Source organism: Trichomycterus rosablanca, chromosome 20, assembly GCF_030014385.1.
Source record: "Trichomycterus rosablanca isolate fTriRos1 chromosome 20, fTriRos1.hap1, whole genome shotgun sequence".
In the NCBI taxonomy this organism is placed as follows: Eukaryota; Metazoa; Chordata; class Actinopteri; order Siluriformes; family Trichomycteridae; genus Trichomycterus; species Trichomycterus rosablanca.
Genome location: NC_086007.1, coordinates 20,141,713 through 20,161,019, shown reverse-complemented (window position 1 = coordinate 20,161,019; position 19,307 = coordinate 20,141,713). Strand labels below are relative to the sequence as shown.

The window sequence follows — 19,307 nt, the reverse complement described above, 5'->3', positions numbered from 1 at the left end:
GATTTAATCTGCAAGCGTCAATACTGATTTGTCACGTTTTCTATCAATCATTAACGCTAACAGTTCTGCCCATTTTGGCCTTGATTTGGGCTGTGTCTCAAATCAGATACGCTAAACTAAAAAGTCTGTAAAATTTCCGTTATGACATGGTTGTTAATTCAGTTATTTAAGCATACTATTTAGGGCAGTGGTGTGCGATTTGGGATGCTTTTGTAACGGTCTGTGCATGTGATCGAGCACCACAGCTTTTTGTTTTAAATATAAAGGCAAGAATATGAAATGGGGTTGACAAAATCAAATCTTTCTAAAATCCCAAATGCCGAGGATTTAATGCAAGAAACCGGCTGTAAGTTGTTTTATTTGTTGTTTTTAACGACGCGCTTTGTTTTATGTAAACAAATTGCCGACTTCTAACATTACCATGAAGTGATTTATTTATTTAAATGGGTGCAAACGTCTGCTTTTGCATTTTTGTGTCTACAAATAGGCCTATTCTGTACTATAAAAGTAACACTTGGTGGCTAGCTACAAGTGTGTGCATTTCTTTTACGCATTATTCACTTTTGAACGACGCGACTGGATTAGCATTGAATTTCTTGCATATACAGTGGTACCTTGAAACTTGGTTCTGCGACTGACGTTGAGTTTAAAAGGCATTGAGTTTCAAGGTATTTTTCCCCATAAGGATGTATAGAAAACCTGTTATGCGTTCCATGATCCCGTGGACTTGCATATATTTTAGGCATATGTAATGTAATGGGGTTGTTTTGGACCCTTATACACTGAAAATAACACAAATATAATATAAAACACTGAAAAAAGCTGATTCTTATAGTTACTCGGAACCCTGAGCTCTAACACAAGTTTAAAAGTGAAACAGTGAGGAAAGTTCAGTTAAACACAGATACAGTAGACCCTTGAATAAGGGCTGTTCTTAAGTCAAAATGTTTGTTAGTTAAACCTATTTTTCCCCATAAGAAATAATGTAAATAGAATTAATCCGTGCCAGACCTCCCAAACCCCCCCCCCCCAACCTAACCTTTCTAATGTCTTAAATGGTCTTTTTAGTTATAAATACAAGTATATTTTCCCTTAATCTTAAATTATAGAACAGACATTACTCTAATAAACAATAATAAACAATACACAGTAGTACTGTACATAAAAAACACACATCACATTGTACCATACACCATAATACATTTCCTTCTTTTTTTTAATAAAATGTATCTACCAGTAAAAACAATAACTCATATTTCTCTATTATTTCCTGATTTATTTCAGTCGTATTGTATTTTGTAGGTGTAATTGCACGAAAGAAAAAATACTTTACTGAGCCGAGTTCCTTCTTCTCTCTCACTCACTGTCCCCTCTGTCTGATACACAGTGACAGCTACTGGCAGGAGTAATTATACAACAACAAATAGCAAAAGATTTGTTCATTTTCTCATCACTAAGCTTTCTCTGCACCGTCTTTGGGGACATTTTAATATAGAATTTTACAAAAGAAAACACTGGAAAAACACCAGATCCATGTTCTTGTAGTGGCACCAGATCCACTTCGACTCCAAACCAGATATGCTAGATAATAAAAACTAATGAATGTAACACTTGCCACAGCTGTAGAGTTTTAGAGACAACATTCAAAAACCATCCCAATGATTAGTTAAAGGAGGTCAAAGGATAGCCATTATGAAATTAGTTTTTTTACCAACATACTAAAGGCTGAATGTTGTTATAAAAATGTACAACACTCACGTACAGTCATTGCATGTTAGGTGTAGCTTCTAAAATATATAATGAATGTACATACCATATTGGTGTAACCAATAAAGTACATGGCGAATAGTATATGAATACAATGACATGCCAAAAGTCATGGGGTTTCAATATGTAAATTGATTATAAAATGCATTATCTGAGGCGATGGGTTGGGAACGCCCAAAGCTGTACAGTATACAATTGGAGGTGAAAGTCTAATTACATATAGGCATAGGCATAACATTATGACCACTGACAGGTAAAGTGAATAACACTGATTATCTCTTCATCACGCCAACATTGGGCATGTGAGCATCAGAACTAACCACGGAGCAATGGAAGAAGGTGGCCTGGTCTGATGAATCACATTTCCTTTTACATCACGTGGATGGCCGAGTGCGTGTGCGTCGCTTACCCGGGGAACACATGGCACCAGGATGCACTATGTGAAGCCGGCAAGCCGGGGAAGCAGTGTGATGCTTTGGGTAATGTTCTGCTGGGAAACCTTGTGTCCTGCCATCCACGTGGATGTTACTTTGACACGTACCACCTACCTAAGCATTGTTGCAGACCATGTACACACTTTCATGGAAACAGTATTCCCTGATGGCTGTGGCCTCTTTCAGCAGGATAATGCGCCCTGCCACAAAGCAAAAATGCTTCAGGAATGGTTTGAGGAGCACAACAACGAGTTTGACCTCCATATTCCCCAGATCTCAAGCCAATCGAGCATCTGTGTGATGTGCTGGACAAACAAGTCCGATCCATGGAGGCCCCACCTCACAACTTACAGGAGTTAAAGGATCTGCTGCTGACATCTTGGTGCTAGATACCACAGCACACCTTCAGTACACACAATATTAGGAAGGTGGTCATAATGTTATGCCTAATCGGTGTATCCTAGCTAAATAAAAGTTGTTTGTTATTGTGCTTGATTGTCAGAAGTTAGTGTAAGATGCCTTGTTTCTGTTGCAGTTTCTGCAGCACAAATCGTTCGCCTGTATGATCGTTATGAAGCTCTGGATAGAGACGATAAGGGCCATCTTAGGTAAGATTCATTTAATTATTATTATTTATTAGGGCTGTCGAAGTTAACGCGATAATAACGCATTAACGCGATCTCAATTTAACGCGATTAAAAAAAATAGTGCCGTTAATGCAAATTCTATTTGGCCCTGCGAGTCATCCGTAGTTCATGTTGAGACTTGCCATCGTTTTTCATTTGCGGTTTGTTAACATAATGTAACCGAGCGTCGTATTGATGCACTTGCTTAATAAAGAAATAAATACACGCTATATTCACAAATTGTCGGGAGCAGAACACTTTATTAACTCCTTCTGTTACGGTACCGAATAGCGGACAGCTAGAGTCAAGCACGCTAGCCAAGCATGCTGTTCCATGAACTATGGAAGCCCCAAAGGGTCAAAACACACTCACTTCGTGTAGAAACGTCCATCAAACCATTGTCACGATACAACCACAAAAAGAAATGTTACAATAACTACGCCTTATCCCACCTAAAGCACTGCTGATCTACAGTGTTTGCTGATGGAGAAATTCTAACCTACAATCTGACATATATACGAAGTCAGGGGTCTATGCTGGATAGTATTACTGCCTAGTATGTGAGTGAATAAAACTCCCTTACAGTTTTCTCTTGTCCCAGCAGTTTTTAACATAAGTACATTTAGCATAAAATGTGTTCACCATTTTAATTGTAACATTTCACTTAAAAATCCTTGTTTTCTTCTTTTTTTAAAAAATGCGATTAATCGCGATTAACTATATGAAATTCTGAGATTAATCGCGATTAAAAAAATGTAATCGTTTGACAGCCTTATTATTTATTCATAGAAAAAATGATCAACCCAAACAAAGTCACTTTAGCATGTTTTCTCACAGTCCTGCAGACTTTGCAGCGATCAAGGAGTTGGCCATGAATCCCATATGTGATAGAATAATCGGGGCCTTCTTCTCTTCAGGGTAAGAGTCTTATCATGGATTATTAGACATTAATAATATGCTGCATTTGTCATAATGTTTTCATTTATATTTTTAAGTTAAGGTAATGCAAGGTAGCTGGTACAGTACATAGACTTACTGGCGGTGTTAAATGTTTATAACTGCAGTACTGTAACAGAAAGTAGTAATTGGAATATCAAATTATTATTTTTAACCCCACAAATCCGGTTTCTTGTCTTTGTAACATAGTACAGGATTTTTTACCTACACTATATTGCCAAAAGTATTCGCTCACCTGCCTTCACACTCATATGAACTTGAGTGACGTCCCATTTTTAATCCATAGGGTTTAATATGATATCGGCTCTCACTTTGCAGCTATAACAGCTTCGACTCTTCTGGGAAGGCTTTCCACGAGGTTTAGGAGTGTGTTTATGGGAATTTTTGACCATTCTTCCAGAAGCGCATTTGTGAGGTCAAACACTGATGTTGCTTTACACCACTGCATCCGACGCTTTGCATTATGCTTGGTTATGTAAGGCTTGGATGCAGCTGCTCGGCCATGGAAACCCATTCCATGAAGCTCTCTACACACTGTTCTTGAGCTAATCTGAAGGCCACATGAAGTTTGGAGGTCTATAGCGATCGACTCTGCAGAAAGTTGGTGACCTCTGCGCACTATATGCACCTCAGCATCCGCTGACCCCGCTCTGTCATTTTATGTAGCTAACACTTCGTGGCTGAGTTGCTGTCGTTCCCAGTCGCTTCCACTTTGTTATAATACCACTGACAGTCGACTGTGGAATATTTAGTAGCGAGGAAATTTCACGACTGGACTTGTTGCACAGGTAGCATCCTATCACTGTACCACGCTGGAATTCACTGAGCTCCTGAGAGCGACTCATTCTTTCACTAATGTTTGTAGAAGCAGTCTGCATGCCTAGGTGCTTGGTTTAATACACCTGTGGCCATGGAAGTGATTTGAACACCTGAATCCAATGATATGGATGGGTGAGTGAATACTTTTGGCAATATAGTGAATCAAAACATAAAATGCAAATATGTTAATGTTACTCATATTTTATCAGACAGGAAATCCTAGACTTCCCGTCTTTTGTGAGAATCTTGGCACATTTTCGTCCCACTGACAAGAACAGACCTAAAGACTCGAACGCACCTGACCCCTATAACAACAGGAACAGCAAACTGAAATGTATGTTTACTAGATTTTTAAGAAGAAATAATGTAGAATCATACACCGATCAACCATAACATTAAAACCACCTCCTTGTTTTTACACTCACTGTCCATGTTATCAGCTCCACTTATCATATAGAAGCACTTTGTAGTTCTACAATTACTGACTGTAGTCCATCTGTTTCTCTGCATGCTTTGTTAGCCCCCTTTCATGCTGTTATTTAATGGTCAGGACCACCACAGAGCAGATATTATTTGGGTGGTGGATCATTCTCAGTCCTGCAGTGACACTGACATGGTGGTGGTGTGTTAGTGTGTGTTGTGCTGGTATGAGTGGATCAGACACAGCAGCGCTGCTGGAGTTTTTAAACACCTCAATGTCACTGCTGGACTGAGAATAGTCCACCAACCAAAAACATATCCAGCCAACAGCACCCCGTGGGCAGCGTCCTGTGACCACTGATGAAGATCTCAAAGATGACCAACTCAAACAGCAGCAATAGATGAGCGATCGTCTCTGACTTCACATCTACAAGGTGGACCAACTAGGTAGGAGTGTCTAATAGAGTGGACGGTGAGTGGACACAGTATTTAAATACTCCAGGAGCGCTGCTGTGTCTGATCCACTCATACCAGCACAACACACACTAACACTTCACCACCATGTCATTGTCACTGCAATGCTGAGAATGATCCACCACCTAAATAATACCTGCTCTGTGGTGGTCCTGTGGGGGTCCTGACCATTAAAGAACAGGGTGAAAGGAGCTAACAAAGCATGCAGAGAAACAGATCAGTAATTGTAGAACTACAAAGTTCTTCTGTATGGTAAGTGGAGCTGATAAAATGGACAGTGAGGTGGTTTTAATATCATGGCTGCATGTACCATACATCCGGTGTCACAAATGATAAACTCACTGGTTATATATTGTTATATAGTTGTTTTTCAGTTATATGATTTGGACAAAGATGGCAAGATTTCCAGAACTGAACTTCAACAGGTGAGTGACGGCTATTTATAATTTAATAACATAACTTGTAAATTATTATTATAATTTTGTGAACTGAATGCATATTTTCTCCACCTCATTATACTATAGGAACATACACTGTATGGACAAAATACATGATTTTGTTTTGCACATCAATAGATGTGTTTAAAATAGTCACTGTATACAGGGTATACCAAGTCTTTAAGCTGCTTTTTTACTTGTAATTGACAAATAAAATGATTTGGCAGGTTTTACGGGCCATGCTAGAGATGCAGGTAACTGAGGAACAACTGGAGTGTATAGTAGACCGCACTTTACAAGAAGCTGACCTGGACAATGATGATGCTATATCCTTTGAGGAGTTTCGAAAGGTAAAACTGTTCTTATTTATTACACATTTCAGTTTATAAAAGTCTTGCTTTGTATTTGTATTGTAATCTTTTGGTGTGTGTTAGTCTCTGGAAAAGGTGAACATTGACCACAAGATGAGCATCCGTTTCTTGCGCTAGAGCAGCGGGCCGGCAAGAGGAAAGAAGTTTCCTACTGTTAAAGTATGAAGAGGTGTTCCTTGTCCTGCACTACAAACTACATACAAAAATATTAAGAATGTCTTATTTTACAACCCCAAATCAGAAAAAGTTGGGACAGCATGGAAAATGCAAATAATACAATTTACTTTGACTTGTATTTCATTGCAGACAGGGTGAACCTGAGATATTTCATGTTTAGTCTGCACTGATGATACCAAGTGATTTAGTGTTTCAGCTTTTTTTTTTGTCCCATTCTTCCTGCAAACACGTCTCAAGATGTGCAACAGTACAGGATCGTCGTTGTTGCATTTTTTCTTTTAAAATTCTCCACACATTCTCTATTAGGGACAGATCAGGACTGCAGGCAGGCCAGTCCAGTACCCGTACCCGTACCCTTTTCTTCCACAGCCATGTCTTTGTAATGTGTGCAGCATGTGGTTTTGCATCGTCTTGTTGAAAAATACATGGACGTCCTTGGAAAAGATGACGTCTTGAAGGCAGCACATGTTTCTCTAAGATCTCAATGTACTTTTCCGCATTAATGCTGCCATCACAGAAGTGTTAATGACCTTTGACAAGGGCACTGACACAGCCCCATACCATGACAGACCCTGGCTTTTGGACTTGTTGCTGATAACAGTCTGGATGGTCCTTTTCATCTTTGGTCCGGAGCACTTTCCAATAAAGACCTGGAATGCTGATTCATCTGACCACAATACACGTTTCCTCTGTGTGATGGTCCATCCTAGATGCCTCCGAGCCCAGAAAAGCCAACGCCGCTTCTGGACATGGTTAACATAAGGCTTCTTTTTTGCACAGTAAAGTTTTAAGTGGCATTTGTGCATGTAACTCTGTATTGTAGTGCTTGACAAAGGTTTGCCAAAGTAATCCCTCACCCATGTGGTTATATCAGCTATTGTTGAGTGGCGGTTCTTGATGCAGTGCCGTCTGAGGGATCGAAGATCACAGGTGTTCAGCTTAAGCTTGCTCCCTTGGCTTTTACGCCCTGAAATTCCTCCTGATTCCCTGAATCGTTTAATGATATTATGCACTGTAGAGGGAGGAATATGCAAATCCCTTCCAATCTTTCTTTGCATTTTCATTTTGTTTTTATTTTCCATACTGTCCCAACTTTTTCTGGTTTGAGGTTGTATATTTAACTATAATGCTGTTTATACTGACCTGTCAGAGCTATGAAAATATGTACATGTATAAGAGAGTCTTATTCGGACAGCTTTGATGTCCGACCATGATGTGGCAGTGATAGCTCAGTGGTTAAGGTACTGGACTAGTAAACAGAAGGTTGCCGGTTCAAGCCCCGCCACCACCAAGTTGCCACTGTTGGGTCCCTGAGCAAGGCCCTTAACCCTCAATTGCTCATTGTGTAAGTCGCTTTGGATAAAGGCGTCTGCTAAATGCTAAAAATGTAAATGTAAATGTAAATGATGTGATAGATAGAGTGTTTGTCTCACAGTATTTGAATATGTTCCCAAAAGGTATTTAACCATGTTTTGAGTCTCTGTCTACTAGAAGAACATTAACTGGAGTAAAGTAAATGCCAAGTCACCAGCTGTACAAAAGTAAGGAAGGGGGTTAGAGTTCTTGGTCCACCTTGTAGATGTAAAGTCAGAGACGATCGCTCATCTATTGCTGCTGTTTGAGTCAGTCATCTTCTAGACCTTCATCAGTGGTTACAGGACGCTGCCCACGGGGCGCTGTTGGCTGGATATTTTTGGTTGGTGGACTATTCTTAGTCCGGCAGTGACAGTGAGGTGTTTAAAAACTCCATCAGCATTAATGTGTCTGATTCACTAATAACAGCACAACACACTAACACCACCATGTCAGTGTCACTGCAGTGCTGAGAATGATCCACCACCTAAATAAAACCTGCTCTGTAGTGGTCCTGTGAGAGTCCTGACCATTGAAGAACAGAGTCAAAAAGAAGGTTAAAAAGTATGTAGAGAAACAGATGGACTACAGTCAGTAATTGTAGAACTACAAAGTGCTTCTATATGGTAAGTAGAGCTGATAAAATGGACAGTGAGTGTAGAAACAAGGAGGTGGTTTTAATCTTATGGCTGATCAGTGTATATAGCAACAATTCAATGGTCAAAGAATTATGTGTACAAATAAATACATAAAAAGATTAAATGTTGGATATAAAACTCATACTAACATACTTTGCCAAAGGTATTTTCTGGCTTTTTCATAAAAGATTAGTACTTTTTGCCAAGGAGTGGATATTATAAAAACAATAATTTAATCATACACACCGATCAGGCATAACATTATGACCACCTTCCTAATAGTGTGTTGGTCCCCCTTTTGCTGCCCCATACACAACAAACAGCAAAGCACTGTGTATTCTGACACCTTTCTATCAGAACCAGCTTAAATTTTCAGCAATTTAAGCTACAGTAGCTCGTCTGTTGCTCTGTTTGCTCCCCACGTGCATCAATGAGCCTTGGTCGCCCATGACCCTGTCGCCGGTTTACCACTGTCCCTTCCTTGGACCACTCTTGATAGATACTGACCACTGCAGACCGGGAACACCCCACAAGAGCTGCAGTTTTGGAGACGCTCTGACCCAGTCATCTAGCCATCACAATTCGGTCCTCGTGAAACTCATTCAAATCCTGACGCTTGATCATTTTTCCTGCTTCTAACACATCAACTTTGAGGATAAAAATTTCACTTGCCTAATATATCCCACCTACTAACAGGTGCCGTGATGAAGAGCTAATCAGTGTTAATCACTTCACCTGTCAGCGGTCATAATGTTATGCCTAGTTGGTGTATGTATGCAAATAGAAATATGGAATCTATGTGTTCTTTTTATGTTTTTGTGTAGTGTGAGTAAAATCTACCTCCTAAATCTTACAGATGTACACGCTTTAAGTAACATTATTTCTTATATAACATTAAAAGGCACTTTGTTTCTAAATACATCTTCTGCTTTTGTATTAATACGTGTTAAATCTAATAAAACTGAAATTTTTCATTGGCTTTTGGAATGTTATTGCTAATGGGGACCCATTAAAATCTGAACCCAACAGTGCATTCAGAATACACTCACATGTGATCGCCTGTTAGGTTGTTCTGTGGGCAGCAGGTGGCAGCAAAGTTCAAATTGGACACTTTTATTCCAGTTTACTGCCCCAGACCATGTCAGAATGTAAAGTTATTTTACCTTCTGGTGAGTGTTCATGAGAGAAGAAGTGCAGCTGGAACTAAGCAAAACAAACAGATAGGGATGTTTACAGGCAGCCATTGTGAGTACCCACTGACAGTGGTCCAAGTAGGGACAAGCAACAAACAAAGTGCTCGTATATGGTAAGTGGAGCTGATAAAATTGACAGTTTGGGACTTTTTTTGAATAATCACCCATCCAGTTACGACTTGGAGACACTTATTTTGCATAGAAAAAGGAACTGAAAGTTTCTAATGCGACTGTTTATGATAATTATGAAAATTAGTTAGTTGTTCTGACAAATGTAATTAAAGCACTTAAAGTAATCAGAAGAACTTAGTCCTACTGTTTGGAAGTCATTTCAAATAAGGTTTATTTTATACACACTATACATGATGCTTTATTTAATCAGATTTGTCTTTGTGCACCCTATTCAGATCAACTCAATACCGAAACACACAGTCAGCTGTTCTTATTATTCTGCTTTGGCCCTGGGCATAGAGGCCACCAAAAGCCAGTAACAGGAAAATCCAGTGCCTAAACAAGAGACAAAAACAAACATACAATAAGAACTCTATCCAAATGCGGTGTGGTTCAATTGTTGTGCATATTGGACATATTGACATGCCCTGTCTTACCAACAATAGTGAGGGTCATGGTAAAACGATAGAGTAGCATATCTGTGGTTCCTCCTTTAATGTGGACCGGTAACCCATTGTCCTCCTAAAAAGCAAAAGATTGATTAAATACATGGTTGGTAGTTTCTACACTCACTGTCCATTTTATCTGCACCACTTACCATATAAAAGCACTTTGTAGTTCTACAGTTACTGACTGTAGTCCATCTGTTTCTCTGCATGCTTTGTTAGCCCCCTTTCATGCTGTTCTTCAATGGTCAGGACCACCACAGAGCAGGTATTATTTGGGTGGTGGGTCATTCTCAGCACTGCAGTGACACTGACATGGTGGTGGTGTGTTAGTGTGTGTTGTGCTGTATGAGTGGATCAGACACAGAGTTTTTAAACACCTCACCAGTCACTACTGGACTGAGAATAGTCCACCAACCAAAAACATCCAGCCAACAGCGCCCCGTGGGCAGCGTCCTGTGACCACTGATGAAGGTCTAGAAGATGACCAACTCAAACAGCAGCAATAGATGTAAAAAATAGATTTTTTTTTTTTACATTTTCAGCATTTAGCAGACGCTTTTATCCAAAAGCAACTTACAGTACTGTGACAGTATACTGTCTAAGCAATTGAGGGTTAAGGGCCTTGCTCAAGGGCCCAACAGTGGCAACCTGGCAGTGGTGGGGATTGAACCAGCAACCTTTGGATTACTAGTCCAGTACTTTAACCGCTAGGCCACAACTGTCCCTTTACATCTACTTTACATCTACAAGGTGGACCAACTAGGTAGGAGTGTCTAATAGAGTGGACAGTGAGTAAACACGGTATTTAAAAACTCCAGCAGCATTGCTGTGTCTGATCCACTCATACCAGCACAACACACACTAACACACCACCACCATGTCAGTGTCAGTGCAGTGCTGAGAATGATCCACCACCCAAATAATACCTGCTCTGTAGTGGTCCCGTGGGGGTCCTGACCAATGAAGAACAGCATGAAAGCAGGTTAAAAAGGTATGTAGATAAATAGATGGACTACAGTCAGTAATTGTAGAACTACAAAGTGGGTGTAGAAACAAGGAAGTGGTTTTAAAGTTATGGCTGATCAGTGTATGTATAAATGACATAATGCATTCCATTTTCTGTAGTTATTCACAGCTCACCTGGAAAAGCTTTTGCTTCTCCGGGACCTTATTCTTCATCTGTCTTGCAGTCGTATTGAAGGCCCGAGTGGCCACCCTGTGAAGGCTCTGTAGGAATTTTACACAAGAACACATTGTTCAACACACCTCTTCTGGAATGGCACTTATGAACCATATTTTCATACATTTATCATCTACAATAACATGTTTTCATGTTCCGGGGGGGTTCCAGTGCCCAGGACCACTGAGAAACATTGTTTGCATGGTAGGAATCAATTGTGAACAGGATGCCAGTCCATCACAGGGCATTAATTATTTATTTATTAGGATTTTAACGTCATGTTTTACACTTTGGTTACATTCATGACAGCACAGGTAGTTAATCGTTACACAAGATTCATCAGTTCATCAGGACAATTTTGTATCTCCAATTCACCACACTTGTACACACAGAAAAGATTGAACCCAGGGCCTTCTTGCTGTCAGGCGACAGTGCTACCCTAAAGTATACAATTTAACTTCTGTATGGTTTTGTAGGTGGGAGAAAACAGACATGGTGAGAAGTAACATCGTAACTAGAGGTGAGGTTTAAACCCAGGGCCCTGGTGCTGTGTGGCACCCATACTGCCTGCTGCACCACTGAGTCACTGTCCATTTTTTCAGCTCCACTTACGATATAGTAAAGAATATACCATTTCACTCACTGTCCACTCTATTAGACACTCCTCTACCTGGTTGGTCCACCTTGTAGATGTAAAGTCAGAGACGATCGCTCATCTATTGCTGCTGCTTGAGTTGGTCATTTTCTAGACCTTCATCAGTGGTCACAGGACGCTGCCCACGGGGCGCTGTTGGCTGGATATTTTTGGTTGGTGGACTATTCTCAGTCCAGCAGTGACAGTGAGGTCTTTAAAATCTCCAGCAGCGCTGCTGTGTCTTATCCACTCATACCAGCACAACACACTAACACCACCATGTCAGTGTCACTGCAGTGCTGAGAATGATAAAAAGGGGGCTAACAAAGCATGCAGAAAAACAGATGGACTACAGTCAGTAATTGTAGAACTACAAAATGCTTCTACATGGTAAGTGGAGCTGATAAAATGAACAGTGAGTGTAGTAACAAGGAGGTGGTCATAATGTTATGCCTGATCGGTGTATAATGGAAATGCTTTAAACGACCAGCTATTCCACAATGTTTCTTTGGTCCGTGTACCAGACTTGGCACCATTTTTTAAGCCAGATGCCCTTCCAAACACCACTCCTATTTTCATCCGGGCTTGGGACCAGCACTGAGTGAACTAACAAGTGAAATTCCCAATGGCTAGGCAGTTTTGACCTAGGCAGGTATGCTGATGGTCACTCAGCACTGCTGAGTTTCAAACCCTCTGGATTCCTGGATCTCAGCAGTACTGGGCTACCTTACTTTACACTGCTCCACCTGAGCACCAATAAATGTGAATTGTGTTCAATACATTCAATACTTTACAAAAATGTATTTCACTTGTAACAAGAAGGTATTATACTAAGGTGTGGACGGACTCCTTACAACACTTCCTTTTTATATTTGTTGCTGGTTTCACTTCCTATGTCTTATTGCATTGTCCAACTTTCATGACAGGTTCTTTTTTACTTCTTTTAGAGCTGAATGTTGTGCACTTGGTGTGAGCTTTGCTGGACTTTCACTCCTAGGTAGATTAACAGACTAACCATTTACAGACAATGGACATCCACCAGACAGAGAAGTGCAAACTTATAACTTTTTGTAGATACAGGGCAGGGATACAATCTTCATCTCAATTTTATCTCAGTACTTGGTACATCTGAACTCCTAAATTACTCATTAGTCCATGTAGTAATTTATTATTATATACAACCCTAAATCAGAAAAAGTTGGGACAGTATGAAAAATGCAAATAAAACAAAAAAAGCAGTGTTCCTTTCACTTTATTTAATTACAGACAGTTTGAACGCGAGATATTTCATGTTTTCTCTGCTCGGCTTCATTTTATTTGTTAATATACATCCATTCCTGCATTTCAGGCCTGCAACACATTCCAAAAAAAGTTGGGACAGGGGCAATTTAGGGCTAGTAATGAGGTGAAAAAACTAAATGATGTGCATCTAGTCACCTACACTTTGATGAGTGCAGTACAGATCAGCACTGTGTACGGAGAGACGCATCCTGACAGCACTCTTTTCCCATCTCTGTGCAGGCGCCGTCAATCAGGCCAGCAGAGGTTGTAATTGCATTAGTTATGAGAGAGTTCCTATCCGGCTTTTTTATCCCACCGCTATCTGAACAACAGGCAGGCAGAGCGGACACTTGATCTGATGTATTCGAGATCCCAGCTCTGGTTCCAGCATGCGTTTTTACCGCCGCGCCACCTGAGCGGCTCGGATGGCCCTTTAAATTGTGGCACAGAAAATTCATTCCCTACAACAAGTCAAAACATGGACTCATCTGAGATAAGCGCATGTTTTAAATGTTTTATGGCCTATCTAAGATGAGCTTGGACCTGCATAGTATTGATGTATGGCTTTCTCTTTCAGTTTCAGTTTGCATTTCTTGATGCAGTATTGGACTGTGTTAAGTGACGAGGGTTCTCTGAAGTACTCCAAAACCCATGTGGCTATATTCATCCCCATTTCTAAGGGCTCAAAGGCCCTTCATCAGTGAGAAGCAAAAAAGAGCCAGGCTGAGGTTTGTAAAAGATTATAAGAATTGGATAGATGACTGGAGTAAGATCCATCCATCCATCCATCCATCCATCCATCCATCCATCCATCCATCCATCCATCCATCCATCCATCCACTCGACTGCTCCCGTTAGGGGTCGCCATTATTGATTTAGCACAGGTTTTATGCCGGATGCCCTTCCTGACACAACCCTCCCTATTTATCCGGGCTTGGGACCAGCATTACAATGTACTGGTTTATGCATCCTAGCAGCTAGGTACCTATAGAACAATTCATCAATTGTCTCCAATTAGCCTAGCTGCATGTTTTTGGACTGTGGAAGGAAAACGGAGCACCCGGGTGAAACCCAGGCAGACACAGGGAGAACATGCAAACTCTGCACAGAAAGGACCTGGACCTTTTTTCAAGTCACAGTGTCTTGCGCTCACTGTGAAATTTGGTGACAATCTAATAATAGGTGCATCAGCAAAGCTGGAATCAGGCAGATTTTCCATTGTGAAAGAAGCATCAATCAAACCACATACAAGGTTATCCTGGAGGAAATCAGAAATGGTGGATCGAGAATCACCAATCGAGATCAACTCCTGGTCTCTAGACCTGAACCCTATTGGAAGCCTCAAGAATATGATCAAGAGGAAGATGAAAGGTCACAAGCCATCAGACGGTTTTAAAAGGACTAAAATACAGTGGTACCTTGTAACCTGACGTCTCCTAAACTCACAATCTTTGTGGAGAAATCTGTACCCTTAAACTCGACGTTTCCCTTAAAGTCGGCGTGTTTTGCTATTTTTAAATTAACAATAAACAGCTGCTTTGTTCAGAGCTCGGCTTGAGCGGTGTGGTAAAACATCATCAAAGTGTGCACATGAGACGAATCTGCATTTGTGTGGAATAACAGTCAAATTTAGTCTAAAAGTGTCCACATGTATCTGTGTTTAGCTGGATTCTTCTCACTGTTTCACTTTTAAACTTGTGTTATAGCTCGGGGTGCTGAGAAATTGAGAGAATCAGCTTTTCTGAGAGAGTCTAAAACATTTATTGTAAAAAAATATATAATAATGAGGCTTAACGTGAATTAATGTACTAAAAGAACGACACAGGAACACTAAGCCTCTCTTAATTATTACTGCTCATAAGTTCTGTCCACTAATGAAATTTCTTGCTCATTGTTTTAGTACAATAAGTCAAGATATTTCAGGTTTTGTCTGGTCGACTTTATTTTATTTATTAATATACATTCATTCCTGCATTTCAGGCCTGCAACACATTGCAAACTAGGATGGGATTGCTGCATTCTTCTTTTCAAAATTCTCCACACATTCTCTATTGGGGACAGGTCAGGACTGCAGGCAGGCCAGTCCAGTACCTGTACCCTCTTCTTCTGCAGCCATGTCTTTGTAATGTGTGCAGCATGTGGTTTTGCATCGTCTTGTTAAAAAATGCATTACCTTTGCCGAACACGGCCCCATACCATGACAGACCCTGGCTTTTGGACTTGTTGCTGATAACAGTCTGGATGGTCCTTTACGTCTTTGGTCCGGAGCACTTTCCAATAAAGACCTGGAATGCTGATTCATCTGACCACAATACACATTTCCACTGTGTGATGGTCCATCCTAGATGCCTTTGAGCCCAGAGAAGTCGACGCCTCTACTGGACATGGTTAACACAAGGCTTCTTTTCTTGCACAGTAAAGTTTTAAGTAGCATTTGTGCATGTAACTCTGTATTGTAGCGCTTGACAAAGGTTTGCCAAAGTAATCCCTCACCCATGTGGTTATATCAGCTATTGTTGAGTGGCGGTTCTTGATGCAGTGCCGTCTGAGGGATGGAAGATCACGGGCGTTCAGCTTAAGCTTGCGCCCTCGGCCTTTACGCACTGAAATTCCTCCTGATTCCTTGAATGGTTTAATGATATTATGCACTGTAGAGGGAAAAATATGCAAATCCCTTCCAATCTTTCTGGAGATCCTCTGATCATCTTTGCTCATCAAAGCCTTTCCTGGATGCTGTTTTTGTATCAAACCATGATTACAATCACCTGTTGACATCACCTGTGTGAAATCACAGCATTATTTCGTTTTTTCACCTCATTACTAGCTCTAAATTACCCCTGTCCCAACTTTTTTGGAATATTTTGCAGGCCTGAAATGCAGGAATGGATGTTTATTAATAAATGAAATGAAGTTGAGCAGACAAAACATGAAATATCTCAGGTTCATCCTGTCTGCAATGAAATAAAAGTCAAAGAAAATGTAAGGAACACTGCATTTTTATTTTATTTGCATTTTTCATACTGTCCCAAACTTTTCTGATTTGGGGTTGTAGTTTTATATTGATTTTTAACTGTTTTAAGTGTTTTTATATAATATTTGTGTTATTTTTGTGTATAAGTGTAAAAAAAAACATTATTTTACATTAGCCTAAAATATATGCAGTTCCACAGGACCATGGAACGCATTAACAGGTTTCCCATACATCCTTATGGGAAAAAATACCTTGGAACTCAACACCTTTAAAACTTGTTTGTTCCTCACATCTGCCTGCCTCTTCTGTTATCTTGCCACTTTTTCACCTCTCGTTCTCTTACATCACAGAAACTCTCAAAGCTTTATTCCTCCTTTTTACTTTCTACTTTTTATTTTCTGTTCCACTTTATCTGTCTCATATTCTCTTACTTCCTCTCCACCTGTCTTATTCTCTTGCACAGGATGAACCTGAGATATTTCATGTTCTCGACTTCATTTCATTTGTTAAATGTACCTCTACCCTGCATTTCAGGCCTGCAACACATTCCAAAAAAAGTTGGGATGGGGGCAATTTAGGGCTAGTAATGAAGTGAAAAAACTAAATAATGATGTGATTCCAAACAGGTGATTGTAATCATGGTTTGGAGTCTTTGCTGAGCAAAGATGATCAGATGGCCTCTAGTTTGTCAACAAATGTGTGAGAAAATGATTTAAATATTTTAAAATAATGAACCTCAAAGGAAGGGATTTGCATATTTCTCCCTCTACAGTGCATAATATCATTAAACCATTCAAGGAATCGGGAGGAATTTCAGTGCATAAAGGACAAGAGCGCAAGCTTAATCTGAACGCCTGTGATCTTTGATCCCTCAGACGGCACTGCATCAAGAACCTCCACTCAACAATAGCTGATATAACCACATGGGTGAGGGATTACTTTGGCAAACCTTTGTCAAGCACTACAATACAGAGTTACATGCACAAATGCCACTTAAAACTTTACTGTGCAAAAAAAGAAGCCTTATGTTAACCATGTCCAAAAGCGGCGTTGAATTCTCTGGGCTCGGAGGCATCTAGGATGGATCATCACACAGTGGAAACGTGTATTGTGGTCAGATGAATCAGGACCAAAGATGAAAAGGACCATACAGACTGTTATCAGCAACAAGTCCAAAAGTCAGGGTCTGTCGTGGTATGGATTTGTGTCAGTGCCCTTGGCAAATGTCATTTACACGTCTGTGTTGGCAGCATTAATGCAGAAAAGTACACTTAGATCCTAGATCAGGTCATCTTTTCCAGGGACGTCCATGCATTTTTCAACAAGACAATGCAAAACCACATGCTGCACACATTACAAAGGCATGGCTGCGGAAGAACAGGGTACGGGTACTGGACTGGCCTGCCTTTTAAGTGTGGTGAAAAGGAATGGCAACATTACAAAGTGGTCAATGCTTTACTGTCCCAACTTTTTTTCTGATTTGGGGTTGTAGATGAAACTGTGCAATGTCCAGCTTTAACAGTTTAGGCATAAAAACAGACACCACTGGTTTCCAAGGTCAAATGTGCAGGTGAAAATGGAGTGTGTTTTTTGTATTAGCCAATTGTAAGAGCATAACAAGTCCAACAGACCAATCAGAGCAGAGCTGAAGGTGGGTCAGAAAGATTTCTCTACGTGTAGGCATGCTAATCCAGAAGAATGTGTATGTTTAACTCTTGGTAGATGTTCAGAATAGCTCAGGAAACATTCACAAGTGGAAAATATAACTACTGGCAGGTCGAGTAGTCAGTACACACAAAATCTGCTGAATAACCTTGCATTATAAGCCCCTTAATAACCAGTGCCTCCATATCAGCTGACATACAGGTTATTTCTGGCTTCCACATCGCTACTACTGTGTCTCACAGTGTCTCTGTGTGTGCAAACCACTAACATTCAGTTACTAGTAAATCCATATAGAACTGAGACACAGAGCCCATTGTTTGCCCTGTCACTTCTCTTAAACAGGGCAAGAACTGTTTGACCTTTGGAGTACTTTATGTGCACCACACCATTCTTACAGTATTCAACATGAACTACAGGATATACAACAACTAAAACCTGCTCTATGTCCATAAATAGGAGAAATGTGTAAGAAATACAAAGTAGTTACCAGTAAGTGTTTCATGTCTAGCGCTGATCTCTGAAGCGTCCTGTTGTTTGTCTATCCTGGGCCCGTACAAGGACACACATACACACACACACACACACACAACCGAACTCCTGAACAGGTGCCAAGTATGGTGTACAGCAGAGCACAATCCCTACACCCAGGAGTGTACTGTGGATCTGCAGCTGGAGTTTAAGACAGGATGAACCTGAGATAATTGGGACAGTATAGCATTTACCACTTTTTCCTGCAAACACGTCTTAATATGTGCAACAGTACAGGGTCAGGTCAGGACTGCAGGCAGGCCCGTCCAGTACCCGTACCCTCTTCTTCCACAGCCATGCCTTTGTGATGTGTGCAGCATGTGGTTTCGCAACGCCTTGTTGAAAAATGCATGGATGTCCCTGGAAAAGATGACGTCTTGAAGGCAGCACATGTTGCTCCAAGATCTCAATGTACTTTTCTGCATTAATGCTGCCATCACAGAAGTGTAAATGACCTTTGCCAAGGGCACTGACACAGCCCCATACCATGACAGACCCTGACTTTTGGACTTGTTGCTGATAACAGTCTGGATGGTCCTTTTCATCTTTGGTCCAGAGCACACGGCGTCCATTTCTTCCAAAAAAGACCTGGAATGCTGATTCATCTGACCACAATACACATTTTCACTGTGTGATGGTCCATCCTAGATGCCTCCGAGCCCAGAGAAGTCGATGCCTCTACTGGACATTAAGCAAATTTTAAGTGGCATTTGTGCATGTAACTCTGTATTGTAGTGCTTGACAAAGGTTTGCCAAAGTAAT

The 19,307-nt window shown here is 40.6% G+C and overlaps 2 protein-coding genes across 3 annotated transcripts; one reads left to right on the top strand and one right to left on the bottom strand.

Moving 5' to 3' along the window:
- Window positions 1-273: 273 nt before the first annotated feature.
- Window positions 274-15,423, top strand: chp2 (calcineurin-like EF-hand protein 2). 2 transcript variants are annotated; one of them, XM_063016601.1, is made up of 8 exons: window positions 274-346; window positions 2,737-2,809; window positions 3,665-3,745; window positions 4,813-4,937; window positions 5,861-5,922; window positions 6,162-6,284; window positions 6,369-6,464; window positions 15,362-15,423. In XM_063016601.1, exons 1-7 carry the CDS (start codon window positions 280-282, stop codon window positions 6,420-6,422), a joined length of 585 nt encoding a protein of 194 aa, XP_062872671.1. In that variant the 5' UTR covers window positions 274-279; the 3' UTR covers window positions 6,423-6,464; window positions 15,362-15,423. The 2 variants fall into 2 exon arrangements, with proteins under 2 accessions (XP_062872671.1, XP_062872670.1); XM_063016600.1 differs by lacking the exon at window positions 15,362-15,423 and having other exon boundaries at window positions 6,369-7,275.
- On the bottom strand, window positions 9,993-18,613 carry LOC134334343 (cytochrome c oxidase subunit 7A2, mitochondrial). The gene is made up of 4 exons (XM_063016602.1): window positions 18,505-18,613; window positions 11,427-11,513; window positions 10,275-10,359; window positions 9,993-10,173 (listed from the first exon to the last, which is right to left on the bottom strand). Exons 1-4 carry the CDS (start codon window positions 18,517-18,519, stop codon window positions 10,112-10,114), a joined length of 249 nt encoding a protein of 82 aa, XP_062872672.1. The 5' UTR covers window positions 18,520-18,613; the 3' UTR covers window positions 9,993-10,111.
- Between the last annotated feature and the right edge of the window lie 694 nt (window positions 18,614-19,307).

Coding starts and splice junctions, on each gene's coding strand:
- chp2 (XM_063016601.1), top strand. CDS start 280: ATGGGGTTGACAAAATCAAATCTTTCTAAAATCCCAAATGCCGAGGAT. Junction 2,810..3,664: donor GACGATAAGGGCCATCTTAG/GTAAGATTCATT, acceptor GTTTTCTCACAG/TCCTGCAGACTTTGCAGCGA. Junction 6,285..6,368: donor CCTTTGAGGAGTTTCGAAAG/GTAAAACTGTTC, acceptor GGTGTGTGTTAG/TCTCTGGAAAAGGTGAACAT.
- LOC134334343 (XM_063016602.1), bottom strand. Junction 10,360..11,426: donor AGAAGCAAAAGCTTTTCCAG/GTGAGCTGTGAA, acceptor TTTGCTTTTTAG/GAGGACAATGGGTTACCGGT. Junction 10,174..10,274: donor CATGACCCTCACTATTGTTG/GTAAGACAGGGC, acceptor TCTCTTGTTTAG/GCACTGGATTTTCCTGTTAC.